We start from the raw sequence: 27,609 nt of genomic DNA, 5'->3' as shown, positions 1-27,609 counted from the left end.
CAAGAATTGTTGAGCTGCATTTGATGTGGCTAGGGATCAGGCAAGCAACCTCCAGTTCAGAGGTCCCTTCACACAGTGGGGCAGTAGCTGGTCAGGGGTCCCTTCACTCAGTGGGGCAGCAGCTGGTCAGGGGTCCCGTCACACAGTGGGGCAGCAACTGAAAACACCATCAGCTGGGACAGGAAGAAATTAGTGGAGAAAAAAAGTGGAGATGAATTCTTCTCATCCCTGCCTGGAGGATGGGACTGTGGGTTTTGTTTTTAAATTACTTTCCGGAACTCAGGAGCTAGAGGCACTTGTGTCAAGACCTGACAATCTAGGTTCATATGACCATGGTTCATATGGTGGAAGAGAGAATCAACTCACACAAGTTGTCCCCTGGCCTCCACAAACACATAAATAAATGCAAACAAGTAAAACCTCCTTTCAGATGTTTCTGCAGTTAAAAGGTTTTCTTCACTGAACAACCTGAACCTGATTAAAGAGATAAAGGCTAAAGACATTCACAAAAATAATGCCCCCAGTTAACAGAACTCAGAACCTGGCATTCCTTCCCTGGACCAGAAAGCATCTTTTGCAGGGCCCCAAGCCAGGTGGAGGGAAGAGGTCCCTCCTACAGAGTCATGCATACAGACAGACAGACAGAAAGTCAACAGCTGGAGTTCCCAACATGAGGTTAGACCAAATCAGGAGGACCAAGACTGACATTCAGACAGCCTGGCTGGCAGAATCTCAGCATCCCACTTCACAAACAGAGAAGCTGAGGTTCAGAGGGGAAAGTCACACAGGGACGAAACCCGCCGGCCTGGCAGTGCCATACCTGCCACATCTGCAAGGGTCAGCCGCCACAAGCCTGCACATTCCTGTGGCCACTTCACAAGTTTCCTTTTCCCCCAAATATTTCTGACCTCTGCTTCTAACTAGGCACACATGTATAACATTGGTCATTTCCTCACTGAATCAGCCTGGGAGAGACTCTCTCTTCCTGCATCACTGCTGAAGACGCTGAGGTACGCCATGTCCTCTCACGAGGACCCTGGCTTCAAGGACTGGCAGAATGAGGGCAGAATACCAGGTTTGGGCCTCTCAAATTCCCCCAGGCCATCTCAGGTGCTCAACACCCTCCCCAGGCCAGGCCTCCTCTGAATGAACCTGTTACCTTCATGGTTCCCATGGAAACCTGTGCCTATGGTTGCCACGAAAACTGACAGGCTTAGTCCCTTTGAAAGGCTTTGAGGAGGTGTCACCTCTGAGTGATGTCATTGGGTCCTGGAGACAACACCCGTGGAGAGGGTCTCACAGTGAGGGTCAGTTCAGTGAGGGAGGGTTATACCAAGAGCAAGTGCGGCCCCTCCCTCTCCTGCATGCGTCCCAAGGTGGAACACCATTCATATGCTGTGAGACTGCAGGAGCCATGGTGAGATCCAGCATAGTTGCTGGTGCAACCTCCAGAACTGTGGGCTGCATGAACTTTAAAAAAAAATTAGGTTTATTTTATGTATCTGAGTGTTATGCTTCTTTGTATATCCGTGTAGCCGCGTTAAAGACAGTTGTAAGCTGTCGTGTGGGCATGGGGAATCGAACCCGAGTCCTCTGCAAGAACAATAAGAGCTCTTAACTGCTGAGCCATCTCCCTGGTCTTCCAACCTCAGACATTCTGTGACAGCGACACAGGGCAGGGGATGACAGCGTGCACTCTGGGAATACCTTGGACTGCACAAAGGTGCGGAAAATGACCACCAGCGCGTCATCCTCCAGGTGCTCGGCACACTGGATGGCCACATTCAGGATGTGGATGGGCTCCTCTCGAAGGCTCTGCAAGAGAAAAACCAGGGCTGGGGGCAAGAGGGCAGGGCCACAGCCTGCCCCTCCCCCATGCTACAGGTTATCCGCTGGGCTTACCTTGCCATCATCCTCATACAGGGAGGTGCAGGCCTTCCTGAAGAGGGGAGTGTCTTTGGGCACGTTGGCAAAGCAGGAGATGACGTCATCAAAGTTCCTGGGGTGTGGGACAGAGGGAAACTGAGGGTCCTGCCTCAAAAGGATGTGGTCTGTCCTTGTGGTGCAACAGCATGCCAGAACTACCTAGTTACATCCCTTAGGACCATGGACCAACCTTTCCCATCACTCCCTAAGGAGCTTTAATCCTTTTTTAAAAAAATAAACTAAGATGAGTTTTTGTTGTTGTTATTTTGGGGGTTTTTTGTTTTGTTTTGCTTTGGTTTTGGTTGTTCAAGACAGGGTTTCTCTGTATAGCTTTGGAGCCTGGAACTGTCTCTTGTAGACCAGGCTAGCCTTGAGCTCACAGAGATCCTCCTGCCTCTGCCTCCCTAGTGCAGGGATTAAAGGCGTGAGCCACCACCACCCAGGAGTCTATAATTCTTAACTGCTGTGCCTATGTCTGGGTTTCCCTGAGCCCAAGTGTTAGTGAATGAATGGCTGGGGGTTGGGGAAGCCACACAGCTCCTGCTCCATACCTGGTGAACTCTTCAAATTTCCTGAAGGCAACCATGGCCCCCATGCGCTGGCAGAGTGGGGAGAAGCCACTGTCCATGAAGAGTTCCGTGCTGTGTCTGAGCAGGTCAGGGTTAGAGATGGTGACAGGCATGGCCATCCTGCAGGGAGGCGAGAGAGAGGTTGGGGCAGCTGCTGCCACCACCGCAGCCCTGGGAGTTCTTGTAGGATGCTTTGGGATTCTGGAGCAGGACAGGATAAGAGCCTTCGCTGAGATGGGGCCTACAGGGGACTGCAGTTAGGGGCAGGCGCTGAAGGATCGCATCAGATTCCTTGGACATGGAGTAGACCAGGAGCCCAGGCACTGAGTGAGTGAGTGAGTGAGTGAGTGAGTGAGTGAGTGAGTGAGTGAGTGAATGAATGATGCAGTTAAAGTTCAGTCATAACATAGTTCCAAGGTAAATCCAAATAGGTGAACATAGAGGGGTAAGCTCCCAGCCTCAGTTTCCCCTGGAGAGCCCCTGCTCTAGGCAGCTGGTAAGGAGGCAAGCTTGGCCCTGGGATCATTCCAGGCCTCCACTCTCTTCATTTCTTCCATCGAATCTCCCTAGGGACAAGGTCAGTAGCTGCTAAGGATTTAGAGGACCACGGCTCCCAGGAACCAATCCAGTCTGGTCACATGAGGACTCTGGAATCAGGTGTGGGAGGGGTGAGCCACCAGGTGTGAAAAGACTGTGCACAAAGGCCAGAGCTGCCCCACCCTGCCTGGGAAGGAGGGCCGTTGCACAGTGGCCCTCAGCTGGTGATGGGAACTGGGACTTGGGAGTGTGCCCTGCTGTGCTGCCATCTGGCAGGGCCATGCCGAGCACTATGGGGCTGGGGAGCTGCATTGCCATTTCACGTCCATTCGCCGTCTTTTAAGGCAGCACACCGGTCACTAGACAGGAGCCGGAGATGGACGTGGATGGTTATCTCCATCCTACAGATGAGCGTACAAGGCCGCAGGAGCCCTACAGGTGGGAAACGGTCTCCTTTGCGGCTCCCCGGAAGCCAGACATACCTGCTGGATCCTTCCAGAGACAAGAGAGTGAGGAAAGAAATAAGGAGACACATTCCATACCGGTTGGGGTGGGAAGACGGCAGCATGAACTGGAACTCCACAAAGCAGGTGCCATCTGGGAGCTCCCGGTGCTGTAGGCTGTTTAACTCATAGGCGATGTAGCCTCTCCGCACATAAACCTGTCAGAGCAGCAGGGCAGTGGCATTCAGAGACCAGCGGGTTCTGATGGGGTGAAGGGTTGTGCACAGGGCCTCTGCAGGCTCCCTAAGCTGCATGAAAGTGGATTTCTCAAGGCAGTGGGAAACATTGTTTCTGCTGCAGCTTGGAAGCCACCCTGAAAAAGTGAGTGTGTGTATCTGTGTATATGGTGCTCACCAGCCAGGCTGGCCCACACAGTCCTAGAGAGAGCCATGGGGTCAGCACTGCAGACCTCAGCAGCAGAGGGGCTGCTGGAGGAGCCTGGATTTGGGGCGCATTCCCTCTTTTCTCTGATAAACTTCCTGGGGCCTAAACGCCTTGATGCTCCACAATGGACATGTGCTTTTGGTCTCATGTTCTGACACCACTACACACCAGGCAGAGGGTTCCTGAGCCCAGTCCTCACTAAAAACCTCCGATGCTAAAAACACCTGATGTCCTATGAGCTTCCCAGGTGTCAGAGGAGCCCCCTCACTGTGATTCCACTCGGAGAAGACCCCAGGAGCCCCACCCTGGTCCCATCAGCATCACCCATGTGCCTTTCTCTTTGTTGTCTGCCTTCCACTCTGTGTAATGCATGACAGATGTGACCATGACAACCCAAGTCCTGTATAAATCACTGACCTGGAGTGTGCTTGGGGACCCTAACCCTTTAGGGATTTAAAAATAAAATCTGTCCTCCTCTGTCTTCCCGAAACTGAGCCTAGACTGTCCATCTAGGCTTTCCCAGTGCTCCCGAGTCACCAGGAAAACGCTGGACCACGTTCGGCCAAAGAGCCTGATACAGAACTGGACATATGAAAGTCCATCCTGGAGTCACAGAGACAGCTCAGTGGGTAAAAGCAACATCTGTGCAGGCCTGGCAGTCTGAATTTGGTTTCCAGATCCCGTGTAAAAAGCCAGATGTGCTGGCATGCATCTGTGTTCCCGGTGTCCCCACAGTGAGGGGGGACGGAGAATAAATCAGAAGCTCCGAGTCCAGTATACAGCCTGGCGGCAGAAATGAGAGACCCTGCCTCAAAAAGTCAAGGTGGAAAGGAAGAGCCACACCCAGACAGATGAACTTTAACCTCCATCTGTCTCCATGGTACACACACACTCTTGAACTCTTTCTGTCTCTCTCACACACAAATGAATTTATTAACTAACTAAAAGTTTTTAAATGGTACACCCTAGAGAAAGCCCTCAGAGACCCAGTCAGGGATTAACATTGTCAGCACACCTGATGCGTGCATTGGCCTTGAGGTGAGGCCTCAGGACCCCTTATAGAGTGACAGCTGTAAGTCCAGGGCCCCTGCAGCTGTCATGTGCTCAAAGACCCAAACCAGTCACCAGGAAGCCCTAGGCAAACCTGGCACGGAGTGGGTGATCCATAGGGTCTAAAAGGTGCAGGAAAAGGGGGGTGTTCACAAGGAGGGGAGACTGAGCTTGAGGGTAAAGGTGAGGCAAAGCCATCAGTCCAGGGTTAAGGGAGGTCCTGAGGACGGGAGTCTCTGCCTCCTATTTGCAATCGGCATTCCTGAAAGGACCTGGACACTGCTGGGCTCTTGTGCTCAGGGAGCCCAGTGGCCATTCCACTAGGAAAGCCCTGCCCTGTCCCAAGGCAGGTCGCCTGCATTTTCTGCGCCTGACAGGGAAGTCTGTCCGAGATACGGAACATTCATGAGTACGCAGTTTGGACAAGGTGCATCTGACTTGGCACTGGGGTGTGGCATCAAGCTGTGCTCTGTCTGGAGGGGTCTGTGCCACAGGGCACGGCAGTATTCCTGGCATGGACTTTGCAAGACCGATAAAGTGTGAATCTTGATTGTCTCTGGCTATGTGGCCTTGAGAAAGCCACCTCCCCACTCAGCCCAGTTTCTCTCTCTGGGCAATAGTGACCCCTTTCCCGAAGAGAAAAGGTCGTGTGTGCCAGGCGCACAGCTGTGCCGTGCAGGTGGGCGGGCGAACACTCTAGATGACTTGCTACCGCTTACCTCCAGCGACGCCATACAGACGACCTTGTTAGCGTGGTAGAAGAAAGTTGGCAGGACGTCGAATATAGTTGTTTCAGAAAGTATCAATTTCTGTGGGGAACAGAAGGAGACTGAAGCAAACAGAGTATGAGAAGATCTGACCACAAGCTGGGCAGGAGCAGCAGGCACGAGAAGACTGTGTCGCAATCACTGCCACAGTCAGGTCTTCCAAAGCAGGGAACTCCTTCGCACAAGGTCTTGGGAGATGGGGCTGTGAGGCTGTGTGGTGACTGTGGCCGGACAAGGCCCCAGCTTTAAATGCTGATTGGCGTCTAGAAGTTTACAATAAGCCAGTACCCTGGCAAGAGTCGGGAAAAAGGAGGCCAAGTGCTCTACCCCACCACCACACAAAGGGCTCATACCTCCTGGCATGTTCCAGAACACCTTGATTTAAAGCCTGTACTGGCCACGAAAGCCTCAAGCCTGTTGCCCTGAGCATTCTGTGAACAGGCTTCCACACCTGCAACTCCCAGAGCCTGCAGATGTACCCTGGGACCATCCCAGACACCCTGAACTCTGTTCCTAAACTGGGGGCACCTTGAGGGGAAGGAAAACCATGGTCCCAAAGACTCACTTTGAGGTTTTCTGGGCAGAACTGGTGGCCGTACATGTCGATGGCAGACAGGAAGATGGATTCTACCTGGTTGTGTCTCAGCTCGTAGGAGGGGAGGTGGGAGGCAATCAGGACCTGTAGGGAAGAGGAGGGAAGACAGAGATGAGAGAAGCTGGGAGGGGGCAGAGTCGCGTGCATGCATGCACACACATGTGCACACACAGCAACACTCATGCACGCACACATGCATGTGCACACACAACACACACGCACACATACACAAGTAACACATGCACACACACGCATGCACACGTAGTAACACACACTCATGCATGCACGCACACAAAGTAACACATGCACACACAGCAACACATACTCATGCATGCACGCACACACAGCAACACACACACACACACACACACACACACACACACGCACGCACAGCAACACATTTTAGACCAACCTGCCTGGCTCTGAGGGCCACCTTGCAGTGCTCACTCCTGCTCAGCTGCGTGAGCTCGTTGAGGATGGAGGTCAGCTCATCTGACAGGGCAGGGTCTGGGCCACAGAGTTCATCCTTCAGGGAAAACAACAGAACCCAGGTTGGCTTTGCTGGGGACCTGGTCAGTACTTGGCTGGTCGGGGTGGAGGTCTAATCTCAACTCTCTGGACAGAGCCAGCCAACTTTTAAAAAGCCCTTGCCTTTTGTCACATGGGTACCACCTCTCATCACACATCCATTCCCAGACTCATGGACCCTCACATCTGATGGGAAGGGAAATAGCAGACCTCTTTACCATGTACGGGGATTGGGGGCACTATATGTGTGTGTGTGTGTGTGTGTGAGCATGTATACATGCACACATGCATGTGGGAACAATACCAGACCACTGGTGTGGGACAATTGTCTGTATTCTCTCAATTATATTTTAAATAAAGCGCTGATTGGTCAGTAGAGAGGCAGAAAGTATAGGCGGGACAACCAGACAGGAAGTAGAGGCGGGTTAGTGAGAACAGGAGAATTCTGGGAAGAAGGAAGTTCCTTTGGCAGTCCTGGCCCAGCTACAGAAGAAGCAAGATGTGACTGCCTCGCTGAAAAAGGTACTGAGCCATGCGGCTAACATATACTAGAATAATGGGCTAATATAAGTTGTAAGAGTTAATAAGAAGCCTGAGATACTAGGCAATCAGTTTATAACTAATATAGACCTCTGTGTGATTTCTTTGGGACCGAATGATTGTGGGAACCAGGCAGGACAGAAACCTCAGACAACAGATCACTTCATATGTCTTCTCCATTGCTCTCCACTGTATTTTCTGAGTCAGGATCTCTCCTGAACCTGGAACTCGGAACTCACTGATTTGGCTAGTTTCCTAGGCAGCTTGCCTTAGGGAATCCCTTATCTCCACCTCCACTGGGATTACAAGTGGGCCACCACATCCACTGACTTTTTATGTGGATGCTGAGAGTCCAAACTCTGGTCCTGACACATATGCAACACATGTTCTATCCACTGAGTGAGCCATCTCCCCGGCCACGCATGCCTCCCTTCTGCCAAGGGTGGAGCTTTTTTGCTACAGACTGCACTCTGTGCACATGACTTGTTTCCTCGTGTGTCTTTGCTGTAAGAAGGGCTTGGGGGACCAACGAGGGGGTCCCTAGACAGTCACTGGAGAGAGGTCTGTGATGGGGGGAAGCAGGTTTGCTAAGCCGCTGACCTCCACTACCCTATCAGCCCACACTGTCCTGTAAGACACATGCTACCTATAGGCTGAGTCACCTCTCACCTAGATGCATGATTTGCCCCAATCATAACAAGCGCTTGCTCCTGTGGAATCCCAAGAACAGCCTGTCGCTCTCTCCCTCTCAAGTCCCAATAGGGTCAGACAGCTGTAGCATTCTTGTCCCTCCCGTCCCTGTGGCTGCAAGGAGAGCACTTCCTACGGGCTGGAGAGATGGTTTGGTCGTGAAGAACATTTAATGTTCTTGCAAAAGACCCGAGTTAGGTTCTTGGCACCCACGTCAGTAGGCTGAAACTCCAACTCTCTGCGCTCTGCCAAAGGACGGTGACAACAGTCCACATCCCTTGGGGTTGGAGAGACATAGGGTGGTGCACTTCTACAGTCCCGACTGCTTAGGAACCGTAAGCAGAAGGAGCTCTCTAGCTAGGAGTTCAAGATCAGCCTGAGCCATATAGGGAGGCCTAATGTCAAAATTAACAACAACAACAATAATAAAAATAATCAAATGAATTTAGTATACGATCTTTAAAACTAATTAATAAATATTTAAAGCAACAAGGAGGGCTTGGCACAAAGCAGGTCTTTTGTGTCACTGACTATTGTTACAAATAAAACTTTACTGTGCAGTCAGACTATAAGCAATGGCAACATCAAATAGCTAGGTCAACAAAACCACCTGCAAAATCTAAGTAGCTAGGTCAACAAAACCACCTGCAAAATCTAAGTCTTTACTTTCTGGCCCTTTCTAGAAATTATTGGGACTAGGCTGGGGGTGTGGCTTTGTGATAGAGGATTGCCTAGATTAGAATTAGGATTAGGGTTCCACGCCAGAATGAAAAGGGGGGAAGGAAGAAGAGGGAGAGGAGGAGAAGGAGGAAGAGGGAGAAAAGCCCCTGCTCCACCCCAACCTGGGGTGCTGGTCCCCATCTTACTATCAGCATGATCACCAGCTGGTTCTTCTTGGCCACCTGTGCATGTGAGAAGATGCAGTCAAGCACCTGGGTCATGTCCGGCTTGAACTGCTCCCTCAGGTTGATGACACACTTGTCATAGTGGGCTGTGGGGAAGACAAGAGACCCAGAAGGGTGAGGTCGGCACGTCCCCCTTGCCCTGCCCAGAGTTTGTGGCTGTCACCAGTGGCGGGCAGCATCTCTTGCCTTGCTGGAAATGATGCTCCACGTTCAGATACTTCCGCAGGAGGTCCAGCACCACGGTCTTCATGTAGCCACGGGTCCCGCTGCGGTACCTAGGGGACCAAAAGTCGCTCTGTCACCATGCCCACCACCTCCTCAACCCCGAGATATCTCAGCTAGTGCTATGGCAGCTTTAAGAAGGGAAGCACAGGTGTAGTGGCCCACGTCTGCAAGAGCACTCTTCCTACAAGGACTTCGAGTTTGAGGGTGGCACTATACAGGGAGACCCTGTCTCGGAAAAGCAAGAGCTGGGACGTAGCTCAGTGGTAGAGCATGTCCCTAGCATGTGCAAAGCCCTGGCTGCAATCAGCACTGCAAGAGGAGACAGGAGACGACAGGAAGGAGGAAGGAGGGAAATAAGGGGAAGGGAAGGGGAAAGAGAGGGAAGAAGGGGAGGAGGGAGAAGGAGGAAGGGGAGTACATTCCAAGTCCTCAGGCCTGGAGAACAATGGAGCAGACTTAGTTCCAGCTAGGCATGTCAGTGGAACTATGACTTGTCCATCAAACCAGAGACCAGATTGTGCCAGTCTCCAGACTAAGCCTCCAGACAAGGCCAGAAAGAAGGGGGAAACCTTAAGAGTCGAGCTCCTAAAAAGAGGAAAGCTGATTTTAGTACATTTTAACTGCAAAACAAAAATTTCCAATGACTTATGTAACATACAAAGATTTTTTTTTTAAAAAAAGTCAAACTTGAAGATGTTTGCCAATACTTTTTGTAAATTTCCCTTCCTTTTTGAAACAAAATGCAATGTGGTATTCCTCTGTGTTTTTTCTCTTCTATACTATTCCTAAACACAGGGGACGGATTTCCTTTCCGCCTCTCCCTCCCTGTGCTGGGGGCTGAGCCAGGGCTTCACACAGCTACTCCGGCTTCTGGAGGGCCCAGAATGCACTTGCCTCTGGACCAGCTGCACGATGCTCTGTGTGTTTATGAAGAAGACCTCGCGGTCTGCCTTACGCTGCAGCGTGGCGGCATGGCAGTCCAGGATGGTGGCTATCTAGATAAGAACACAAAACACGTCAGGCCATTGCCAGCCACAGGATCCAGCGGCCACTGGGCAGTATCACGGGGGACCCCCACAGGCTCCCAGGGAGGTCCCAGTCATCTGGTTGGACTCGAAGACCCAAGCCACCTGGCCTCTCCATAACAGCCCTGTCCACCCCTTCAGTGTCTCCCTGGGGACCCAGGAGCTCAGAATGACACCAATCACACAAAGAGATGAGCAAAGAAAATGTTTCCTCCCTTCCCCGTCAAGAGGACTCAGGGGAAGAGGGAACGTCCAGCAAAAGTGTGGGTGCAGGAGGAGGAAGGGTCTTGTCTTCATATGAAAGTTCATGTGATTGCTGTGGTGTGTGTACCTGGCGTGTGCGGGGATTTCTGCACCACGGCGCACATGGGGGTCGGGGGATAACTGTGACATTGGTTCTCTCCTTCCACCCCTATGTGGGTTCTGAGGATCTGACTCAGGGCACCAAGCTTGTTTGGCAAGTGTCTCCACCTGCTGAGCCATCTCACAGGGCCCCCAAAGGCATTTTTAATGAAAACTAAAACTAAAAATTGCCTTCATGAGAAATTTCAGAAATGTCCCAAATGCTTCCTTCTCTCCATGCGGCCGCATTGTTCTGGTTGGGACAGAACTGGCTCCTCCTCCAGTTGTCATGAACAGGCTCGGTGGGAAGACAGCCACTCAACTGGGCCGCTCTCCTCTCCTTGCCTCCCCGATCCGTCCCCTGGTGGCCACTAGCTGACTTCCTTTCTACACTGATTGCCTGTTCTGGACAATGTGTCTGACCGGCTCCTTTCCCTTAGCATAAGGCTCATCCGTGTGAATTATGAATCACGCCATCCCTCTTATATGGCTGAACAATATTCCGACCTTCAGGAGCTCGGGGTGTAGCTCAGTGGTAGAGTGCTTGCCTAGCATGCCTGAGGCCCAGCACTGCAAAAAACAAAACAAACGGTTTCAACCTTTAGAGCTGTTGGCCTTTCGGAACGGCCTGACTTAGCTTCTCCGACGGCCAAGGTGTGGGGGGGATGGTGGGTGAGGACAGCAGGAAGGAACGGTGAAGGCGAAGGCAGAAGAGAGAGTGACCTTCACTTGCTCATCAGCAGAAAATAAACTAGACAGCCCAGAAAGGATGACGAGGTTTTATCCAAATGGGGTGTATATGCTGACGGTTTCTAGTCCCAAGGCGCATGAGGCCCACAGCTATGGACTTCCAAAACCTGTGACCCAGGAACAAGATTCTGTAGCTAGTGATTTGAGCTAGCCTGATTTTCAGCCGTGACAACCCCCTGAACCTGAGCCGCTGGAGTGAGGCCTGACCCTTTGGAGAATGTGCCGGAGTCCTACAGAAGTTAGAAAGAAAGCATGGGCCCACAACATTTGATGCTGGCCCATCTTAAAAGAGGCCAGATGAGGGAGTGGGCATAGGTGTGGCTGGCCGGAGCCGGCTGGGGCACGCACCTGTTGGCTGGGGAACTGACACAGCACTGAAGTGATGTTGCTGGCGTACTGGGCCATCACCCTGCGGACGGCCTTCTCCACGGCTGCTGGGATGCGGCCTGCCACGCTGGTCATGATCTCCTGCAGCTCCAGGAGAGGTAGGGATGGGTGCCGGAGTGTCGTCATGAGCTTTTGGACCCACTCCTTCAGCTGCAGAGGGACAGCGACATCAGCCACCACCTTACAAATGTGTGAGCACTCCATCTGCCAGGGGCACCCTACCCAACTCAACCCACTCAGGCCACACCTTCCAATGCGGGAGCACAGCAGCCTCTGGGGCAGTCTGGAGTGGACTACTCAAGTCTCCCCACATAGAAGCCCCTGTGTCCCTCTCTGGGTAACTAGACAGCCAGTGTGGTACGAGAACAAATAAGATTACATGACAAGCTAATGCTTGTGGACACTTGATTAGCACCAAGTAGAATCCAAAGCTTCTTCTCTTAGTTTATTTTTATTACTTTAAAGTTATGTTCACGCATTTGTGTCTGTGTGTGGGGTGTGCATGTGAATGCTGGTACCCTCAGCGGTCAGCAGAGGGCACTCTATCCCCTAGAGCTGCAGTTACAGGCACTTATGAGCTGCCCCACATGGGTTCTGGGATCCACTGAACTTGGTTCCTCTGGAAGAGCAATTAATACGTGCTCTCAACCCCTGGGCCACTGAGCAACCTCTTCTCTCTCTTTACCTATTTTTCTTTTTTTTTTTTTAAGAGACAGTCACAGCAAGCAGGCAGAATGATTCCCCCGTCCCCATTCACAGTGGAAATGAAGAGAGTCATCACCCAAAGTGACTACGCAGACAGGAAACCTCTTGGCTCAGTGCAGGGCCCTGTGCGCACCAGGATCTTGCTGGTCCTTACCTTTGTGCTGAAGAAAGGCTCGGGCAGGCAGTAGCCACTCATGACGTTGGTCAGATTTTCTAAGACGCTGTGGAACACCTGGTGCAGCTTCTCCCCAAGGATGGGCAGGGTCTGCTGGGCAGGGAGCATCCCTGTGAACGGCTGCGCCTGGTGAGACATGAAGATGGGTCACAACAGACCAAAGAGCCTGTGATGAGACACGAGGACATGGACAGACCAAAGAGCCTGTGATGAGACACGAGGACATGGACAGACCAAAGAGACTGTGATGAGACAAGAGGACATGGACAGATCATAGGGTCTCTGAGATGCAAGGATAGGTCACGACAGACCAAGGCAAAAGACTGACCCAAAAACCCCCTGACTTACTCATCTGAAGCCTGGGAAAGAACAAGAGACACACCTTCCTGGGAATTCAACCTTACTAAGTTCAAGTTTGGGTCCAGGCTTTTCACAACATCCCCTTTGCGAATGGCACACAGTTGGCAACGTATACTCCAAACAATTTTAGAGGGCTTCTATTTTTATTCTGATCTTCCTTTTGATAAAGATTATCCCCTGACTCTTCTTTTGGTTTTCTTTGTAGGTTCCTTCCCTGTTTGGTTTTGAAGCAGGGTCTCACCACACTGCACAGGCCAGCCTCCAACTCACATTGCTCATGCCTCAGCTTTCTGAGCGCTGGGACTGCAGGCCTGTGCCACCATGTCGGACTTATTTAATGTGATTTAAGATTTTTAATTTATTCTGAATATAAGATTTATTTTAGTTGTGTGTAGGTGGAGGGAGGGTGTGTGCATTTGCATGCAGGTGCCTACAGAGGCCAGAAGCACCGGTTGTGAGCTGCCCAACGTGAGTGTTGAAAGTCAAACCCAGGTCCTCTGCAAGAGCAGCAAGTGTTCTTAATCTCTGACTCATCTTTCCAGCTCCATTTTTTTTTTTATGTGGCCCTGGGACTTGAACCTAGGGCCTTGGATATAATATGCACACACTACCCCTGAGCTAGCTACTAAGTGAAATCAGCCAGTGACAAATTGGCAAGTACTGTGTGATCCCCACCATCCAAGAAACCAACCTAAAGCAGTCAGATCCCTGGGGAAAATGCAGGCTAGAGGTTGCCAGGGGCTGGGCAAGGAGGGAATAAAAAGTTGGTATCTAATAGGCATGGTTGTAGTTTTATAAAAATGAAAGGGTTCCGAGCAGTGGTGATGGGTGCTCAACAATGTAGGCTTGACACTCTGAATGGCCCATTTCAAAATGGCAGAGGCAGGGCTGGTGCGGGAGCTGAGTGGCAGATGATGCCTAGCATGCGGGAAGCCCTGTGTTCTGTCCCTAGCACGTGGACACACACAGAGGGGTGAGGACAGCAAGTTATACAGTATAACTACAATCTTAAAATCTGAGTCAAGTATGTATGTTAGTTAATAACACATCAGCAGTGGTTCATTGTGATTAGTGGAGCTTATGATCAAAAGAGAAATTACATGAACAGTAATTAGTAATAAATATCGTTGAATTAATAAGAGGGAAACTGGGTGCATGAAATATGAAAGCTCTTTGTAGAATCTGTAATCCTGCAAATCTAAAGCTATATGAGATATAAAATCTGGTGTATGCTGGGCAATGGTGGTGCATGCCTTTAATCCCAGCACTAGGAAGGCAGAGGCAGGTGGATCTCTGTGAGTTCAAGACCAGCCTGGTCTGCAAGAGCTAGTTCCAGGACAGGCTCCAAAGCTACAGAGAAACCCTATCTCAAAAAAAATCTGGTTTATATAGCACATATTAAATGAACAAAATCATATTTTAAAGCTAGTCCCAGGTAGTTCATGGAGCCAGGTATGATGGGAAACACCTACATCTTGACATCTTGAAATATGGAGACAGAAGGACCTTGAATTCAAACTCAGACCGGGCTACATAGTGAGCCAAGGTCAGCCTGAGCTACATAGCAGGACCTTGTCAATATATATATATATATAGTGAGATAGTTCATCAGGTAAATGCTTGCCATGCAAGTTTGAACCGCAGTAGGGGAGAACCGATCTCCCAAAGTTGTCCTTTGACCTCTATTCCCATACAATGACACAAAAGTGCACACTAGTACTACTACTAACAATAACAACAGCAATTAATACAAATCATTTGTTAAATCCAAGGGCTGAGGATGCAGCTCGATGCTGAAGAGCTTGCCAAACAGGATCAAGACTGTGGGGTCACCCCCAGCACTGAAAGAAAAACAGTCAGCTTCACGGGCTTGGGTGAGAAGCCAGACCGATCAGGTAAGGGTGGGAATGAGCCGAGGCACTGCCTGGGGCAGGTCCTTCCAGGTGGAGGCCTGTGTGGACTCCTGAAGATGCCAAGGATAGAAGGGAAGCCCTAAAGTCACTGGGAGCAGCTCTTTGGCTCTTGGGTCCTGGGAAGAACCTGGGTTTTGCTCCAAGCAAACCGAAAAGCTGTAAAGGGATTGGAGAAGACAGGGGCATGGCTGCCAAGGGCTTCCAATTACATTGTCACCAGGGCTGAGTGTGCCTGCAGCTGACACAGACAGGCCCAGGAACAGAGAGACTCCAGCTGCTCTCCCTCAACAGGATGATACAGTAGGAGCTTCTGGGCCAGCCAGAGCTGCAGGGACCACATGTTACATACTGCATGGCCCAGAGCTGAGAGGACCACGTGTTACATACTGCATGGCCCAGAGCTGCAGGGACCACGAGTTACATACCGCATGCACTTTTGAAGCGTCATCGAGTTCCAGCCTCGCCACCACGCAGCCGGCCTCCAGTACGACCCCTGGGCGCTTGACGTACCTCACCCTGCCACTGTCCTGCACATTCAGGGTCATGATCATCTTCATCACCTGTTTTGCAGAAGGAAGACTAGGTCAGAGTTCCCTGGCGCTGGCACCCAGAGTTGCTCCTCCCGTGACTGTGGATTAGGGGATGCGTCACGGTGATAGCCAATCTCTGGGTACCACTCAAGCACAAGACAGAAAAAAACCATCATTTCTTCCACCTTGCTGAGCACCAGGCATGAGCGCCATCCAGAATGTCTCCATCTACAAGGGCAGCCAGAGAGGCGGGTGTGTGTGCCGCCCATTTCACAGCAGGAAGCTACTGCCTTTTGATTTGTGGAGCTGGCGATGGTACCCAGGGCTTCATGCGTGCTGGACAAACACCCTGCTGCGGAGCTGCACCTCCAGCGCCCCTTAATTATTTTCAAAGGAAACCCTCTCTACCAGAAACACTGCTGAATCCTATTACCTCCAGCCGTCAGTATAGAGTCAAGCGCACCATAGTGATACTGTTGTCCATTGACAGAGTGCGTAGATGGTGGCTGTGCCACAAGACCCAGTGACGAACAACCTAATGACACCATACATGTCCAAACTGTGGTGACACACGTGTGAATGAGCTGTCGCATGACATGTTTGGTAAAATGTGACACTCACACTTAACACTGAGACACTCACTGTTGGTGGCCGCAGCCCCTTGCAAGTATCTCATGCTTAGAGGTCATGTCAACGCGTCCAGTGACTAAGTGACACCTTCCAGGTTTGTGCAAATACACTCTACAATGTCCACATGATGAAGTTGTCCAAGAACATACTTCTCAGAACACATCACATTGCTGAACACCACGGGGCTCTCGGCCTCCCTCCACACCCACAGCTGTCTAAAGCAGGCATTTAATGTCAGGCTCGTGGTGGAGGGTGCCCTCTGGAGAGCGCACTGTAAAATGAAGCACCCTAACCCTGTGTCTGAAGATGCCAAAGACATGAGATTTTGACCATGACACCAACTGCGGGTCACGGTACCATGCTTCTTTTTGCTCGGTTGTCTGCCTCATCCATCACCTCTGTGAATTCCAAAACTCGCCTTCCAGTCTCTGAGCCTTGATGTCTCCATCAGAAAACTGGGAGCTAGTCCACTGAGAATAACTGAGACAGGCAATCCAGCCTGTGCAGGAGGGCGGCTCTCCTGAAGCTTCTCTCACAGCAGAGTGAAGACCATGTTTGCAGCGTGGCTCTGAGTACTCTCAGGTAACATCCTGAGCTCACCTTCCTGGGTCTGATCTCCGCATGCACACAACGGGAATCACATGTGTGCCCGCCTCATGAACTTGCTCAGGTTATAAAAGTAGACACAGTTGGTGTATAACTGAGAGGTAGAATGCTTGTCTAGCATGCTTTAGGTCTTGGGGTCCATCCTCAGCACAGTAAAAAAATACAAATAGGTGAAGGCACTATCACCCCCACTGGATGGCCAGTGCCCGGTCAGCTCTGGCTTGTGATTTTAATCATTGTCACCACCCTTACTAAGCAGTTTTTACTCTTTCCAGGAGATGTGGATGAGCTGAGCGCTCTTTTTAAAAAGTATTCTTTGAATATCACAAGTTTAGGCCAAGGACAGGTGAGGCCTGATGGCTGAGGGGCAGGGACAGCCCGGGGGCTGGTTTTTTGGTCACCTCCATCTCCGCGTAGCTGCTCCCAGCTTCAACATGGTCTCCGTCCTCTACTGTGTACTGTAACAGCTTCCCAGCCGAGGGGCATCTCAGGACTGTGGGGTCGTTCTCCTTTTCAAACACACACGTCTTATTGCCGATAGTGATCCGGTAACTAGAGGGCAGGGAGAATGGGGTATGGGAGACAAATGAGGCCCAGTAAGGGAGCCAGACTTTAGGGGAATTTCCCCTTTCCTAGGGCAGGTACTCCATCGCCCTCTGTAGGGCATTAGGGCCTTTATTTCTTGTGGCTGAAGCTAGTTTCTGTTACTGACATAATTCCCCAGAAATCAATCAATCAATACTACTCAATAGTTCTTAATCAATCCTAAATCCTTCCTTTAACTGATCTGGGGAAGTCAGGTTTTAGGCAGCGCACACAGAATCTTGAATGTTCTGGGGACTTAGAAAGAAGTCCCCTTACCGACCTGACTTCCAGGAATGGGCTCTAACCCATGCACACACTCCACGCTTTCTTATCTATGGCCAGCGTCTGACTGGCCTCCTCTGCCTGGGTCCTCCACGTACCACTGTGACCTCAGCATGGTCCGGCAAATGGGAGCCAGAAGCATCTGGACCCATTGTGCACCATGTCTAGAGCTTCCAGGATCCTTCCTCCCATCAGGACACAGAGCCACTGCCGGCCACTGTCTGTTCAGTGTGTCATCTCCCGTCATAGGCTGGAAGCCCAGGAGCGATGACATCAGTGGCACCAGCCTCATCCCTAGCTGAGCACACTGCCCACGGTAGCCGGGCGGCCAACTGCTGGGTGGTGTACCTAGTTTATGCTGTCCCCAGGGCTGTGGGCCTGTAGCTCAGACCCAGGAAGATGGCGCCTCCTCACTTACCCTGCAGACATTGGAGCTGCTTGAATCCTCTGGTAACTGGAAATGGGAACTGTCTGAGAACCCCCACCCTCAAACCCTGTTAGGTACTGGGAACATGGAGTTCCAGCCGGGATGGAGACTCTCTCTGAATGCCCAGAATGAATCAAAGCAGGCTTTATCCATAACCTCAGGCCTGCACAGTGCCAGCTTTGCACTTCAGCTCCCACAGAGAAAGCTGCACACCTTCCATGCTGCTCAGGCCACGGGACGCACGCACCTGTCCACCTCTTCCTTCATGTATGTGGTGTAACTGCTACCGTTGTAGGACAGGAGCAGCCCCCCATCGTTCAGCCGGTGGGCATCAATCTCGATGTGGCAGTCGTTCATGATGAGAACGAACACAGTCGGGGACTGCCGGGCCACCTGTGGGGACATCAGAACCCCCATTGCTCCTGTGAGGGTGAGCATGAACTAGCGGTCTGCTCCTGCCTGCAGGGACTGAGGCTTGTGCTCTGGGTGAGGCAGCTTGGAGGCTTCAGCAGGGATGAGCCCACTAACTGTATGTGCCTCCCAAAGTCCTATGATGCAACCAAGCCTCAAAGGAGGTCTTAGGAGGAAGTGGGACACCTGGTTCAAGTACATACGTCATGAGGGTGGAGCCTTCTTAGCACCCTTATAAAAGGGATCTGGGGTCGTGAGATGACCCAGAAGGTAAAGGTACTTGCCATCAAGTCTGACAAGTTGAGCTTGATCTCTGGGATCCACATGGTGGGAAGAGAATCAACTCCTGAAAACTATCTTTGACCTACACACAATACACACACACACACTCACACACATATATATACACACATACACACTCACACATTTTCACACATATACACAATCACACACACTCACACACTTATATATGCACACACATACACACTCACACATTCTCACACACATACACACATTCACATATACATACACACTGACTGTTGTACTCTCATACACAAATATACACACATACACACACTCACACACAGACACTACACACATATACACACTCACATATACACATACAGAGACTGTTGCACTCTCATACACACACTCACACACACACATATACACACACTGTTGCACTCATACATTCATATGCACCTGCACTTGTACTCTCATACACACATATGTATATACACACGAATGAATAAACAAATAAATTCAATTTAAAAATTATTAAAGGAAATCCAAAGAGCTCCCTTGCCCTCTTCTACCACATAAAGGCACACAGCAAAGGAAGGAACCCACTAGAAACCAGGAAATGGGTCCTCAGAAGATATGGAATTGGCTCGTGCCTTGACCCTGTATGTCCTGGCCTCCAGAGCTGTGAGCAATGTCTGCTGTTGTTCACAAGCCCTTGATCTATAGCATTCTGCTATAGAAACCTGAACAGACAGAGACACCTGAATACAGACTATGGCTTACCAGAGGTCTGGGACCCTGGAGGGGGGTGTGCACAGTGAGCTCTGGCCCAAACTCTGTACGTCTGTTACAATGAAATACCAGCCTGAACCTGGCCCTTATCCACCATACCTTCATGACATGCACACTCGTGTTACATTACACACAGACAAATGTTTTGGGATAAAAGATAGTGAGAAATACATTTCAGCGTCTTTGGGTATCACTTGGCCTTCCTCTCCTAAACTCAGTGTTTAGGATTCAAGGTCATTGATTACAGAGAACCCTGAGGGACACACGGCTCAGACCCCCACGTAAAGACCCCACTCCAGGCTCACAGACATCAGTGGAACTGCTGAGCCTGCAGAGAAGGTGCCCTTACCTTGAGAATGTACTTAATGCCTCCGTAAATCAACTCAACATCCACAATGTTCAGCAGAGAATCAGCCGGGAGGACCTGACCCCTGATGGGGAAGACAGATACGGCATCAGTCCAGAAGGAAACGGGGGTCCCTAGAGCATCTCTTGGGCTCCGCGACATCCTTCAAGGCCCCCAGAAGGCTGGAGTGAAACTCAGTGGCAGAACGGGTGCCCCTATGTGGGTTCCACCCCCAGCATCATTAAGCAGTTGGTCATCTGGATTTTTGCCCTTCATAGGCAGCGGCAAACCAGACAGAGTTAAGACTGATCAAAGGTGTGGGGCATGGATCCCAGAGGAACCGGCACCCACTGAAGAATGGGGCATTTGAAAATGGCTTCAAAATCTTAATGGTGGGCTCTTCTAGGAGAAAGCCCCACATGGAAGTCAGGTGTGGTGGCAGGTGCCTACTAACCTGGCACCGGAGAGGATAAGCTAGCCTGGGATACATAAACAAACTGTTTCACAGAAATATAAATGGGTGGAAATGAGGGGGCTGCCACCCTCTAGCATGTGGGCCGTGAATATACCGCCACTCAAAGGCGGTGAACAAGCAATACTGTTTATTCTTTTACACTTTCTGTGGGCACATCGTTCTTTGTCAGGGTACATCTCAAGAGCGGGCACTTTCTTCCTACTGTGGGACACTCAGGGAATGGGCCTCCCTTGGCCTCTAGTAGACAGGAGCCACAGACTCCGCGGTCACCCTACAGCACACAGGACAGGCCTCCCAAATGATAATCCAGGTGGAAGCCGTCTTGCAGGCTTCACGGCACCTACGGCCCCTCCACACCCACAAACCTGTCCGCATTCACCCCCAGCCTCTTCCAGGCAGTATAGGTTTATCCACGGAGTGTTGAAGGTAAGCCCAAAGGAGAGGCACCCTAGCTCCCTGATGACTCATGCTGGCATGTAAGATGACCCCAGTGCTCAGGAGGCTGAGGCCAGAGGATACTTTGATACCAGCATGGCCTACTTAATAAGATTCCATCTCCAAACACAGCACAAAGCCCATCGTGCCTGCCTTTCGCGGGAGGGGAATGAGAGAACTGTCTGCCCTACCTTTCCAGGGAGTGCAAGAAATCCGTCATGCAGGTTCTGAACATCGCGTCCGCCACGTTCAAGGCCCCACACACCACCCCGAGCATGATGTCCGGCTTCTCTGCCTAGGAAAGACTCCATGTCTCGGTACCTGCGGGAAGCGTGGGTCTCAGCCACCCCCAAGAAGGCAAAGCAGCTTCCTACCTGCACCCGCTCAGCGATGAGATGGTCCAGCCACCCCGTGTCGATATCATTGTTCTGAAAGTTCTCGGTCTCCAGAAGGTTCACGAGATATTCCACAGTGGTCCGGAAGTCACCCCGAATGGACAGCTCCTTTAAAGCCACTACCATATTGCTGGAGAGGAGAGACACATGGTTGGTTTCCACACTTGCCCATGGTTCCTGGGGATGTCGGGGATGTGTTTGTCGCAGCATCTGGATGGGAGGACCAAGCTCTCGGTCTCCACTCCACATGGGCTGAGTAATCACACTTGAAACTTAACCACCCTGGGCATCAGTTACCTCATCTGAAAAATGGGCTGATAACCCTGCCACCTGCAGTATGAAGTTTGCAAAGAGATGTTCCACGCAAAGCAGTTCTGGTCACATGTCAGCTGCTGTGTGTTAGGCCCCAGGGTCCAATCACTAACTGTCCTGATACATGATCATCCATGAAGAGGACTCAGTCTCTCTGGCTCTGGCTCCCCTCGGCCTATTCAAACCTCCTGTCCTCAGAAGAGTCACTTCTGACTGTCCCCCGGCTGCTCTGTCTTTTGTTTGCTGCCACTGGCTCAGCAGCAAGGCAAGCTGCAAGGCTGCGGGCCTGCAGTGAATGTTTCTGAGGACAGGCAGTCGGATGAGCATATTCTTAGAGAGAAGGTTCCAGCCAGCGAGTGTCCCCACGAGCCAGGAGGAGCTATGGCGGGAAAGCAGTACTATCTCGGTTTTAGCCAGGAGGAAATAAAGATACAGTGAGGTCAAATGACAATGTCAGCAGGTCACAGGTGTGGTGTCAGGGCCTGGATTTGTATGTGACCAACTTGTCCCAGGTGGCTTGACTTTAGCACTGCCATGGGAGAGCCAATCACAGAATCCGAGACAAACGCTTCCCTCTGCTAGACTCTAACAGCAGCAGCGAAAGCTGGAGTTTCCCTCCCAAGTCCCTAACAGCTGCAGACAGTGCCACAGTTTGAGACTCCCCTGGGGGCTTTCACTTGGAGCACACTGGGCCCAGTTCCTCCATTATGTCTGGTTTGCTGCGAATCTCCCCCTACACTCTCCAAAGATCTCCGTTTGCCACAGAACGTGATTAAAACGAACCAGTCTAAGCTGACAGAGGAGGGCCACCACCAAAACCGCCACACTGAGCTACACTCACAGCTAAACAACCAAGCCAGTCGAATGCCTTTTCTTTAATGTCACCGGTGTTTGCCTGCCTGTCGGTGAGGGTGTCAAGTCCCCTGGAACTGGAGTTACAGACAGCCATGAGCTGCCATGTGGGTGCTGGGACTTGAACCTGGGTCCTCTGGAAGAGCAGTCAGTGCTCTTAACCACTGAGCCGTCTCTCCAACCCCTAGTCTAATATTTTTTAAATGAAACATTCCCAAAGGTGACAGAAGTACCTAGCTGTACGGAGAGGTTTAATTACAACACAAACTGGATTTTACCTTCCTGGGCCCCTGTCAAGGCAGGGAGATTTGAAAGGAGAAGCAGAGGAGTCCTTGGTTAGTGTGAGTTTCTCAGTCTGAGGAAACTATTGTGGTGGGATTTGACAAAGCAGGGTGCATAGGCAAAGCAAGCCTGTCACAGGCTTGGGGTGGAGACGTGAGAGCAGCAGGACACCCCCAGAAGAAATGAGTCTCAGAGTGAAGACAGAACTGTTTATGAGGTTGACATTTTAAGGTGCGGCCGTCCTCCTCTGAGCCTAGTATTCAGCACCCTTAGACACCTTTGAATAGTTTTGTGTCTCCTTGAAGTCAGACCTCTTGCAGGCTCAAGACCAAGTGGCCTGGGAGAACTCTCTGCTCTCCAATCTCCAGCAGAGACTTTGTTCTTGAACTTCAGCTGCCTTGTGAGATCTAGGGCCAAACTCAGGTGATCAGACCTGTACACAACTACTTCTGAATGTTTGCTTCTTAAGAGAAGGAGCAGGGATGGAGGTGGGGTGGGGAGGGGACGGGAGGTAAGGGGGCGGGAAGGAAGAGTGGTAGGCAGGAAATACTGACGAAATGGCCTCTTCACGGTTCTCGCCCCAGGAGAAGCAGTGCCCAAACTGGGAATCAGCGAACTCATGCAAGCCTCCGGCAGCCGCCACGCTGAAGTAGCCCCACACATTCTTGTTGCTGCGGAAGTTCAGCTCCTGGACTGTCCCGGAGCTTGGCTTAAAACCCTGGCGTCCAGACAGAAAAAAAAGAGAAGATGTTACTCCAAGTACATTGTGTCTTTGTGGCGATCCAGTTCTGGGAAAGCCCAGGAAAGTCTACCACAAGTAAAAGTTCAAGGACATCAACAAACCCAGACAACTCCTGCCCAGGTTGTGGGCCTGACTATCTGTGGGCGGGTCTATCTATGGGCGGGTCTATCTGTGGGCGGGTCTATCTGTGGGCGGGTCTATCTGTGGGCGGGTCTATCTGTGGGCATCTGGGTAGGGAGACAAACCAGTCCATAAACAGCACTGGCTTTGCAAGCAGGCGGGCCTGGGTTCAATCCCTGGGTTCAAACTCACATGAAAAAACATCATGCACACAGGATCTTAGCACTGGTGGGGCAGAGACAGGCAGATCCCTGGGGCTCACTGGTCAGTTCAGCCTAGCCTCTGGCACACTTGTGAGCTATCCCTACACCTATATATACCTATATCCCAGCACTTGGGAGGTGGCTAAGATCAAGAGCTCAGGATCACCTTGGCTACAAAGTGAACTAGACACCCGCCTGGGCTACGAGAAAACCTGTCTCAAAAACATGTTTTAAGAAAATGTAAAAGAGCAATGGCAAAGAGTAGGGACTGGGAGAGCCAGCCCACTGTGAAAGGGCTGACCGCGGGGACACCTGTAGCTGGGAGGAGGGACACTCTGCTGGTGTACACCGGACATTTTCAATGATAAAAATTTAGGCAAGAGGCTGGAGAGGCAGCTCAGTGGTTAGGGGCACTGGCTGCTCCTGCAAGGTACCTGGATTCAGTTCCCAGCGCCAACATGGTGGCTCATAAGCATCTGTGACTCCAGTTAAGGGCACCTGATGCCCTCTTCTGGCCTCCTCGGGTACCAGGCACACACATGTGCACACACATGCATTCAGGCAAACACACATAAAATAAAAACATAATAATTTTTAATTTTGAGTAAGCTGGGTATGGGAACACACACCTTTAATAACAGCACTCAGAAGCCAGAGGCAAAAAACAGAAAAGAAACGGAAAGTAAAAATGAAAGCCCCTTAGATGGCAGTGGGTAAGGGGGGAGTGGAAGCCCATCAGATGGCAGGGGTACAGGTGACTCTGGCAAAGCACAGTAACTTGAGTGTGGTCCCTGGACTCCGCAAGGCAGAAGGACAGCAGTGTCTTTCACAAGCTGCCCTGAGAACCTCCATATGCTCACTGTGATCCACATACAAACAACAAATAAATATTAAAAATATTTTTTAAAGTGAAGATGTGGTTCTGTGGATGTGGCTAAATGCCCCACCCTACTGTTTACCACAGCTGGTGTTTGGTTTGAAGCCAAAGATTCAAACAGAAAAATGGAGGCTCACCCCAAGTTCCTCCAACACAGTATGATTTAAACATTACACAGTGATGTTGTCTACATAAACAGAAATTTCACATGATGCCTACTAGTGTGCCCACTTAAAAACACCTTTGAAGCTGGGCATAGTGGCACATTCCTTCAATCCCAACACTCAGGAGGCAGAATCAGGCAGAACTCTTTGAGTCTGAGGCCAGCCTGGGCCACATTGTGAGTTCCAGGACAGCCATGGCTGTTATAGAAAAACCCTGTCTCAAACAAAAACACAAAATCTTTGATTAAAAGATAAAGTAAGGGTCAGGCAGTGGTGGTGCACACCTTTAATCCCAGCACTTGGGAGGCAGAGACAGGTGGATCCTTGTGAGTTTGAGGCCAGCCTGGGCTACAAGAGCTAGTTCCAGGACAAGCTCCAAATCTACAGAGAAACTCTGTCTTGAAAAACCAAAAAAAGAACAAGAAAAAGAAGAAAGAGGAGGATGAGGAGGAAGAGAAGGAGGAGGGAAAGGAGGAGGAGAAGGAGGAGGAGGAGGAAGAAAAAGGAGGAGAAGAAGGAGGAAGAGAAGGAGGAGGAGAAGGAGAAGGAGAAGGAGAAGGAGAAGGAGAGAAGAAGAAGAAGAAGAAGAAGAAGAAGAAGAAGAAGAAGAAGAAGAAGAAGAAGAAGCAGCAGCAGCAGCAGCAGCAGCAGCAGCAGCAGCAGCAGCAGCAGCAGCAGCAGCAGCAGCAGCAAGAGATAATGGGCCAAGCAGTGATTTAATTAATACATCTTCTATATGATTAATTTGGGTTTAAGATAGCCAGGCAATCGGGAACCAGCAAGCAGCCCTTCTTACAACATGCAGCTGATGAAAACATAGGGGCCCACCTTTCCCTGGTAGTCTGCAGTGATGGAAACACAGGGGCCCCACACTTGCCTCATCCGGGTTTTCACTGGTGATCCTGGCTGCAATGACGTGACCTCGGGCAATGGGAGGGCTCAGAGGGCTCTCAAAAGAAATGGGGGTCACTCCCCAGGGAGATTCTCCATACAGAAGCCGTATGTCCTTCAGCCGGTGCAGGGGCACACCCATGGCGATCTAAATGGAAAAACCCATCCCACAGGTCAGTCTGCTAGGACCCTGGCCCTGAAACAAGGAGGGCAAAGGGGATGGGATGAAGGCAGAGGCTCTGTCAATGATTTGATATACACCCGTGAGGATGTTTGTTTGTGATCTAACAAATAAAGCTTGCCTGGAAATCAGAGTGCGGAGCTAGTCACTAGTTAACCATCGAGGCCAGGTAGTGGTGGTGCACACCTTTGATCCCAGTACTTGGGATCACATGCCTTAATTCCCAGCACTAGGAAGGTGGAGACAGGAAGGCCTAGGCACTGTTCACACTGGACTACAGGAAGGCCTAGGCACTGTTCACACTGGACTACAGGAAGGCCTGGGCACTGTTCACACTGCACTACAGGAAGGTCTGGGCTACTGTTCACACTGTATCAGGCTAGTGTTCACACTGTTCCCTGGGGTGGGAACAGCTGTTTCAGCTGGGAGAGATGTTCTTCCCAGGACACTCTTAGCCAAACGTTCTTACAGACTGTTTGGGCCCTAGGCTTCCCCAGTGTGCCCTGCGTGATGACCCACATGTCGAATCTAACGCTGTCCCATCATCCTGCTGTCAACATTTATCCTTCTCCTGTCTGCTGTATACTTAAGAAACCCTTCAAAGCCCAAAGCATGACTCGTGGATCATTCTTCCTATGAAACAGTATGACTCTACACAAGTGGAAAAGAAAATCTTTCTCCTTTTATAGAAAAAGCAGAGCTGGGGGAGCACCCGCCCAGGGCTTAGGGCCCCATCCTCAGGTCCATACCTGCAACTGCGCAGCGGGCAGGTTGACATCTGCAATCATTTCAGTGCACGGATGCTCCACCTGCAAGCGCGGGTTTAGCTCCAAGAAGTGGAAGCTGCCGTCTTGGCTGTACAGGTATTCCACCGTCCCGGCACTCACGTAGCCCACAGTCTTGGCCAGGAGGACAGCACACTGCAGAGACAGACAGAAGTCAAGGGCTTCCAACGGCAGCACCATGCCCTCCCCAGTGCACCCTGAGGAGCTGCCACATGGGAGCCCCCCCCCCATGACCAGTGAGCAATATATCTGTGTGATACTGAAATCACCCCCCTCCCACCCCAGGATGGGCTCTCTGCCACATCCACACTTTCCAGCTACCATGGCTATAGCCAGTTTCTGCTGAGCGGCCCCAAGCTCAGCTCTGCCAGAGGCACCTGTTCCATGAACTCAAACACAGCTGGAGCGGCTATGGTGGCTGGCGCCTCCTCGATAATCTTCTGGTGCCTCCTCTGGATGGAGCAGTCGCGTCCAAACAGTGACACAGCATTTCCGTACTGATCTGCTAAGACCTGCACCTCCAGGTGCCGTGCATTCTGGGCCAGCTTCATGAGAAAGATAGGCGAGCCCGGGATCTCACTCTGCACCTGTGGGGAAGCACAGGTGATGGCTGATCCCCAATAGTCCAGCTCTGGAAGTTTCTGGAAGTTCTCAGAAGGAACCATTAAATAATAGCAATGATATGGGTAAGGGTTCTTCCTGGCCTCTACTCATTCCTAACTTTCATTTTTCCTCCAACAGACACATTTTCTCGTTGTTTTAAGACTAACGCTGTTAAAAGGGTAACATTTCCTCAACAATCCTACATCCTAAGGACAACACACTAAGTGAAACATGGTGCTTCGTGCCTGTAATCTCAGCACCCAAGAGGATGAAACACTAAGACTATCAAAAGTATAGGGCCAGCTTGAGCTACATGCAAAATTCAAGACTAGCTAGCCTCAGCTACACAGAAATTTCAAGGCAAGGCTAGGCTACACAGCAAAACACACAACAAAAATAACAACAAAAATTCATTCCCTGAGTTCAGTTTTCTTGGGGGGCATAGCATGGTGCAGATAATTAATTACCTGCATGGTGCAGGTAATTAATGTGTTGTAGCAGACAGCATGGTGCAGGTAATTAACGTATTGTACACTTGAAATTCACTCAAAGAAGTCTCAGGTA

At 50.9% G+C, this 27,609-nt stretch overlaps 1 protein-coding gene across 4 annotated transcripts in view; it reads right to left on the bottom strand.

Moving 5' to 3' along the window:
• Positions 1-27,609, bottom strand: part of Acacb (acetyl-CoA carboxylase beta) — a 102,826-nt gene that overhangs the window by 27,253 nt on the left and 47,964 nt on the right. For 3 of the 4 annotated variants that reach the window (XM_087903722.1, XM_087903723.1, XM_087903725.1), the window contains 23 exons: positions 26,820-27,029; positions 26,407-26,577; positions 25,463-25,624; positions 23,034-23,197; positions 21,013-21,163; positions 20,830-20,933; positions 19,732-19,813; positions 18,184-18,329; positions 17,044-17,194; positions 15,302-15,436; positions 12,583-12,729; positions 11,685-11,873; positions 11,094-11,156; positions 10,114-10,214; positions 9,181-9,269; positions 8,956-9,080; positions 6,744-6,857; positions 6,302-6,415; positions 5,689-5,778; positions 3,575-3,693; positions 2,478-2,615; positions 1,903-1,999; positions 1,708-1,815 (listed from right to left, as the gene is read on the bottom strand). In XM_087903722.1, the coding sequence (XP_087759848.1) occupies positions 1,708-1,815; positions 1,903-1,999; positions 2,478-2,615; positions 3,575-3,693; positions 5,689-5,778; positions 6,302-6,415; positions 6,744-6,857; positions 8,956-9,080; positions 9,181-9,269; positions 10,114-10,214; positions 11,094-11,156; positions 11,685-11,873; positions 12,583-12,729; positions 15,302-15,436; positions 17,044-17,194; positions 18,184-18,329; positions 19,732-19,813; positions 20,830-20,933; positions 21,013-21,163; positions 23,034-23,197; positions 25,463-25,624; positions 26,407-26,577; positions 26,820-27,029 (2,970 nt within the window). The remainder of the gene's footprint in view (positions 1-1,707; positions 1,816-1,902; positions 2,000-2,477; positions 2,616-3,574; positions 3,694-5,688; positions 5,779-6,301; positions 6,416-6,743; positions 6,858-8,955; positions 9,081-9,180; positions 9,270-10,113; positions 10,215-11,093; positions 11,157-11,684; positions 11,874-12,582; positions 12,730-15,301; positions 15,437-17,043; positions 17,195-18,183; positions 18,330-19,731; positions 19,814-20,829; positions 20,934-21,012; positions 21,164-23,033; positions 23,198-25,462; positions 25,625-26,406; positions 26,578-26,819; positions 27,030-27,609) is intronic. The other variant, XM_087903724.1, reaches the window with a different exon arrangement.

This window comes from Myodes glareolus, chromosome 2 (assembly GCF_982192425.1).
Source record: "Myodes glareolus chromosome 2, mMyoGla1.1, whole genome shotgun sequence".
Classification (NCBI taxonomy): domain Eukaryota; kingdom Metazoa; phylum Chordata; class Mammalia; order Rodentia; family Cricetidae; genus Myodes; species Myodes glareolus.
The sequence above is the reverse complement of the archived record's forward strand: the minus strand, read 5'-3'. Positions and strand labels throughout refer to the sequence as shown.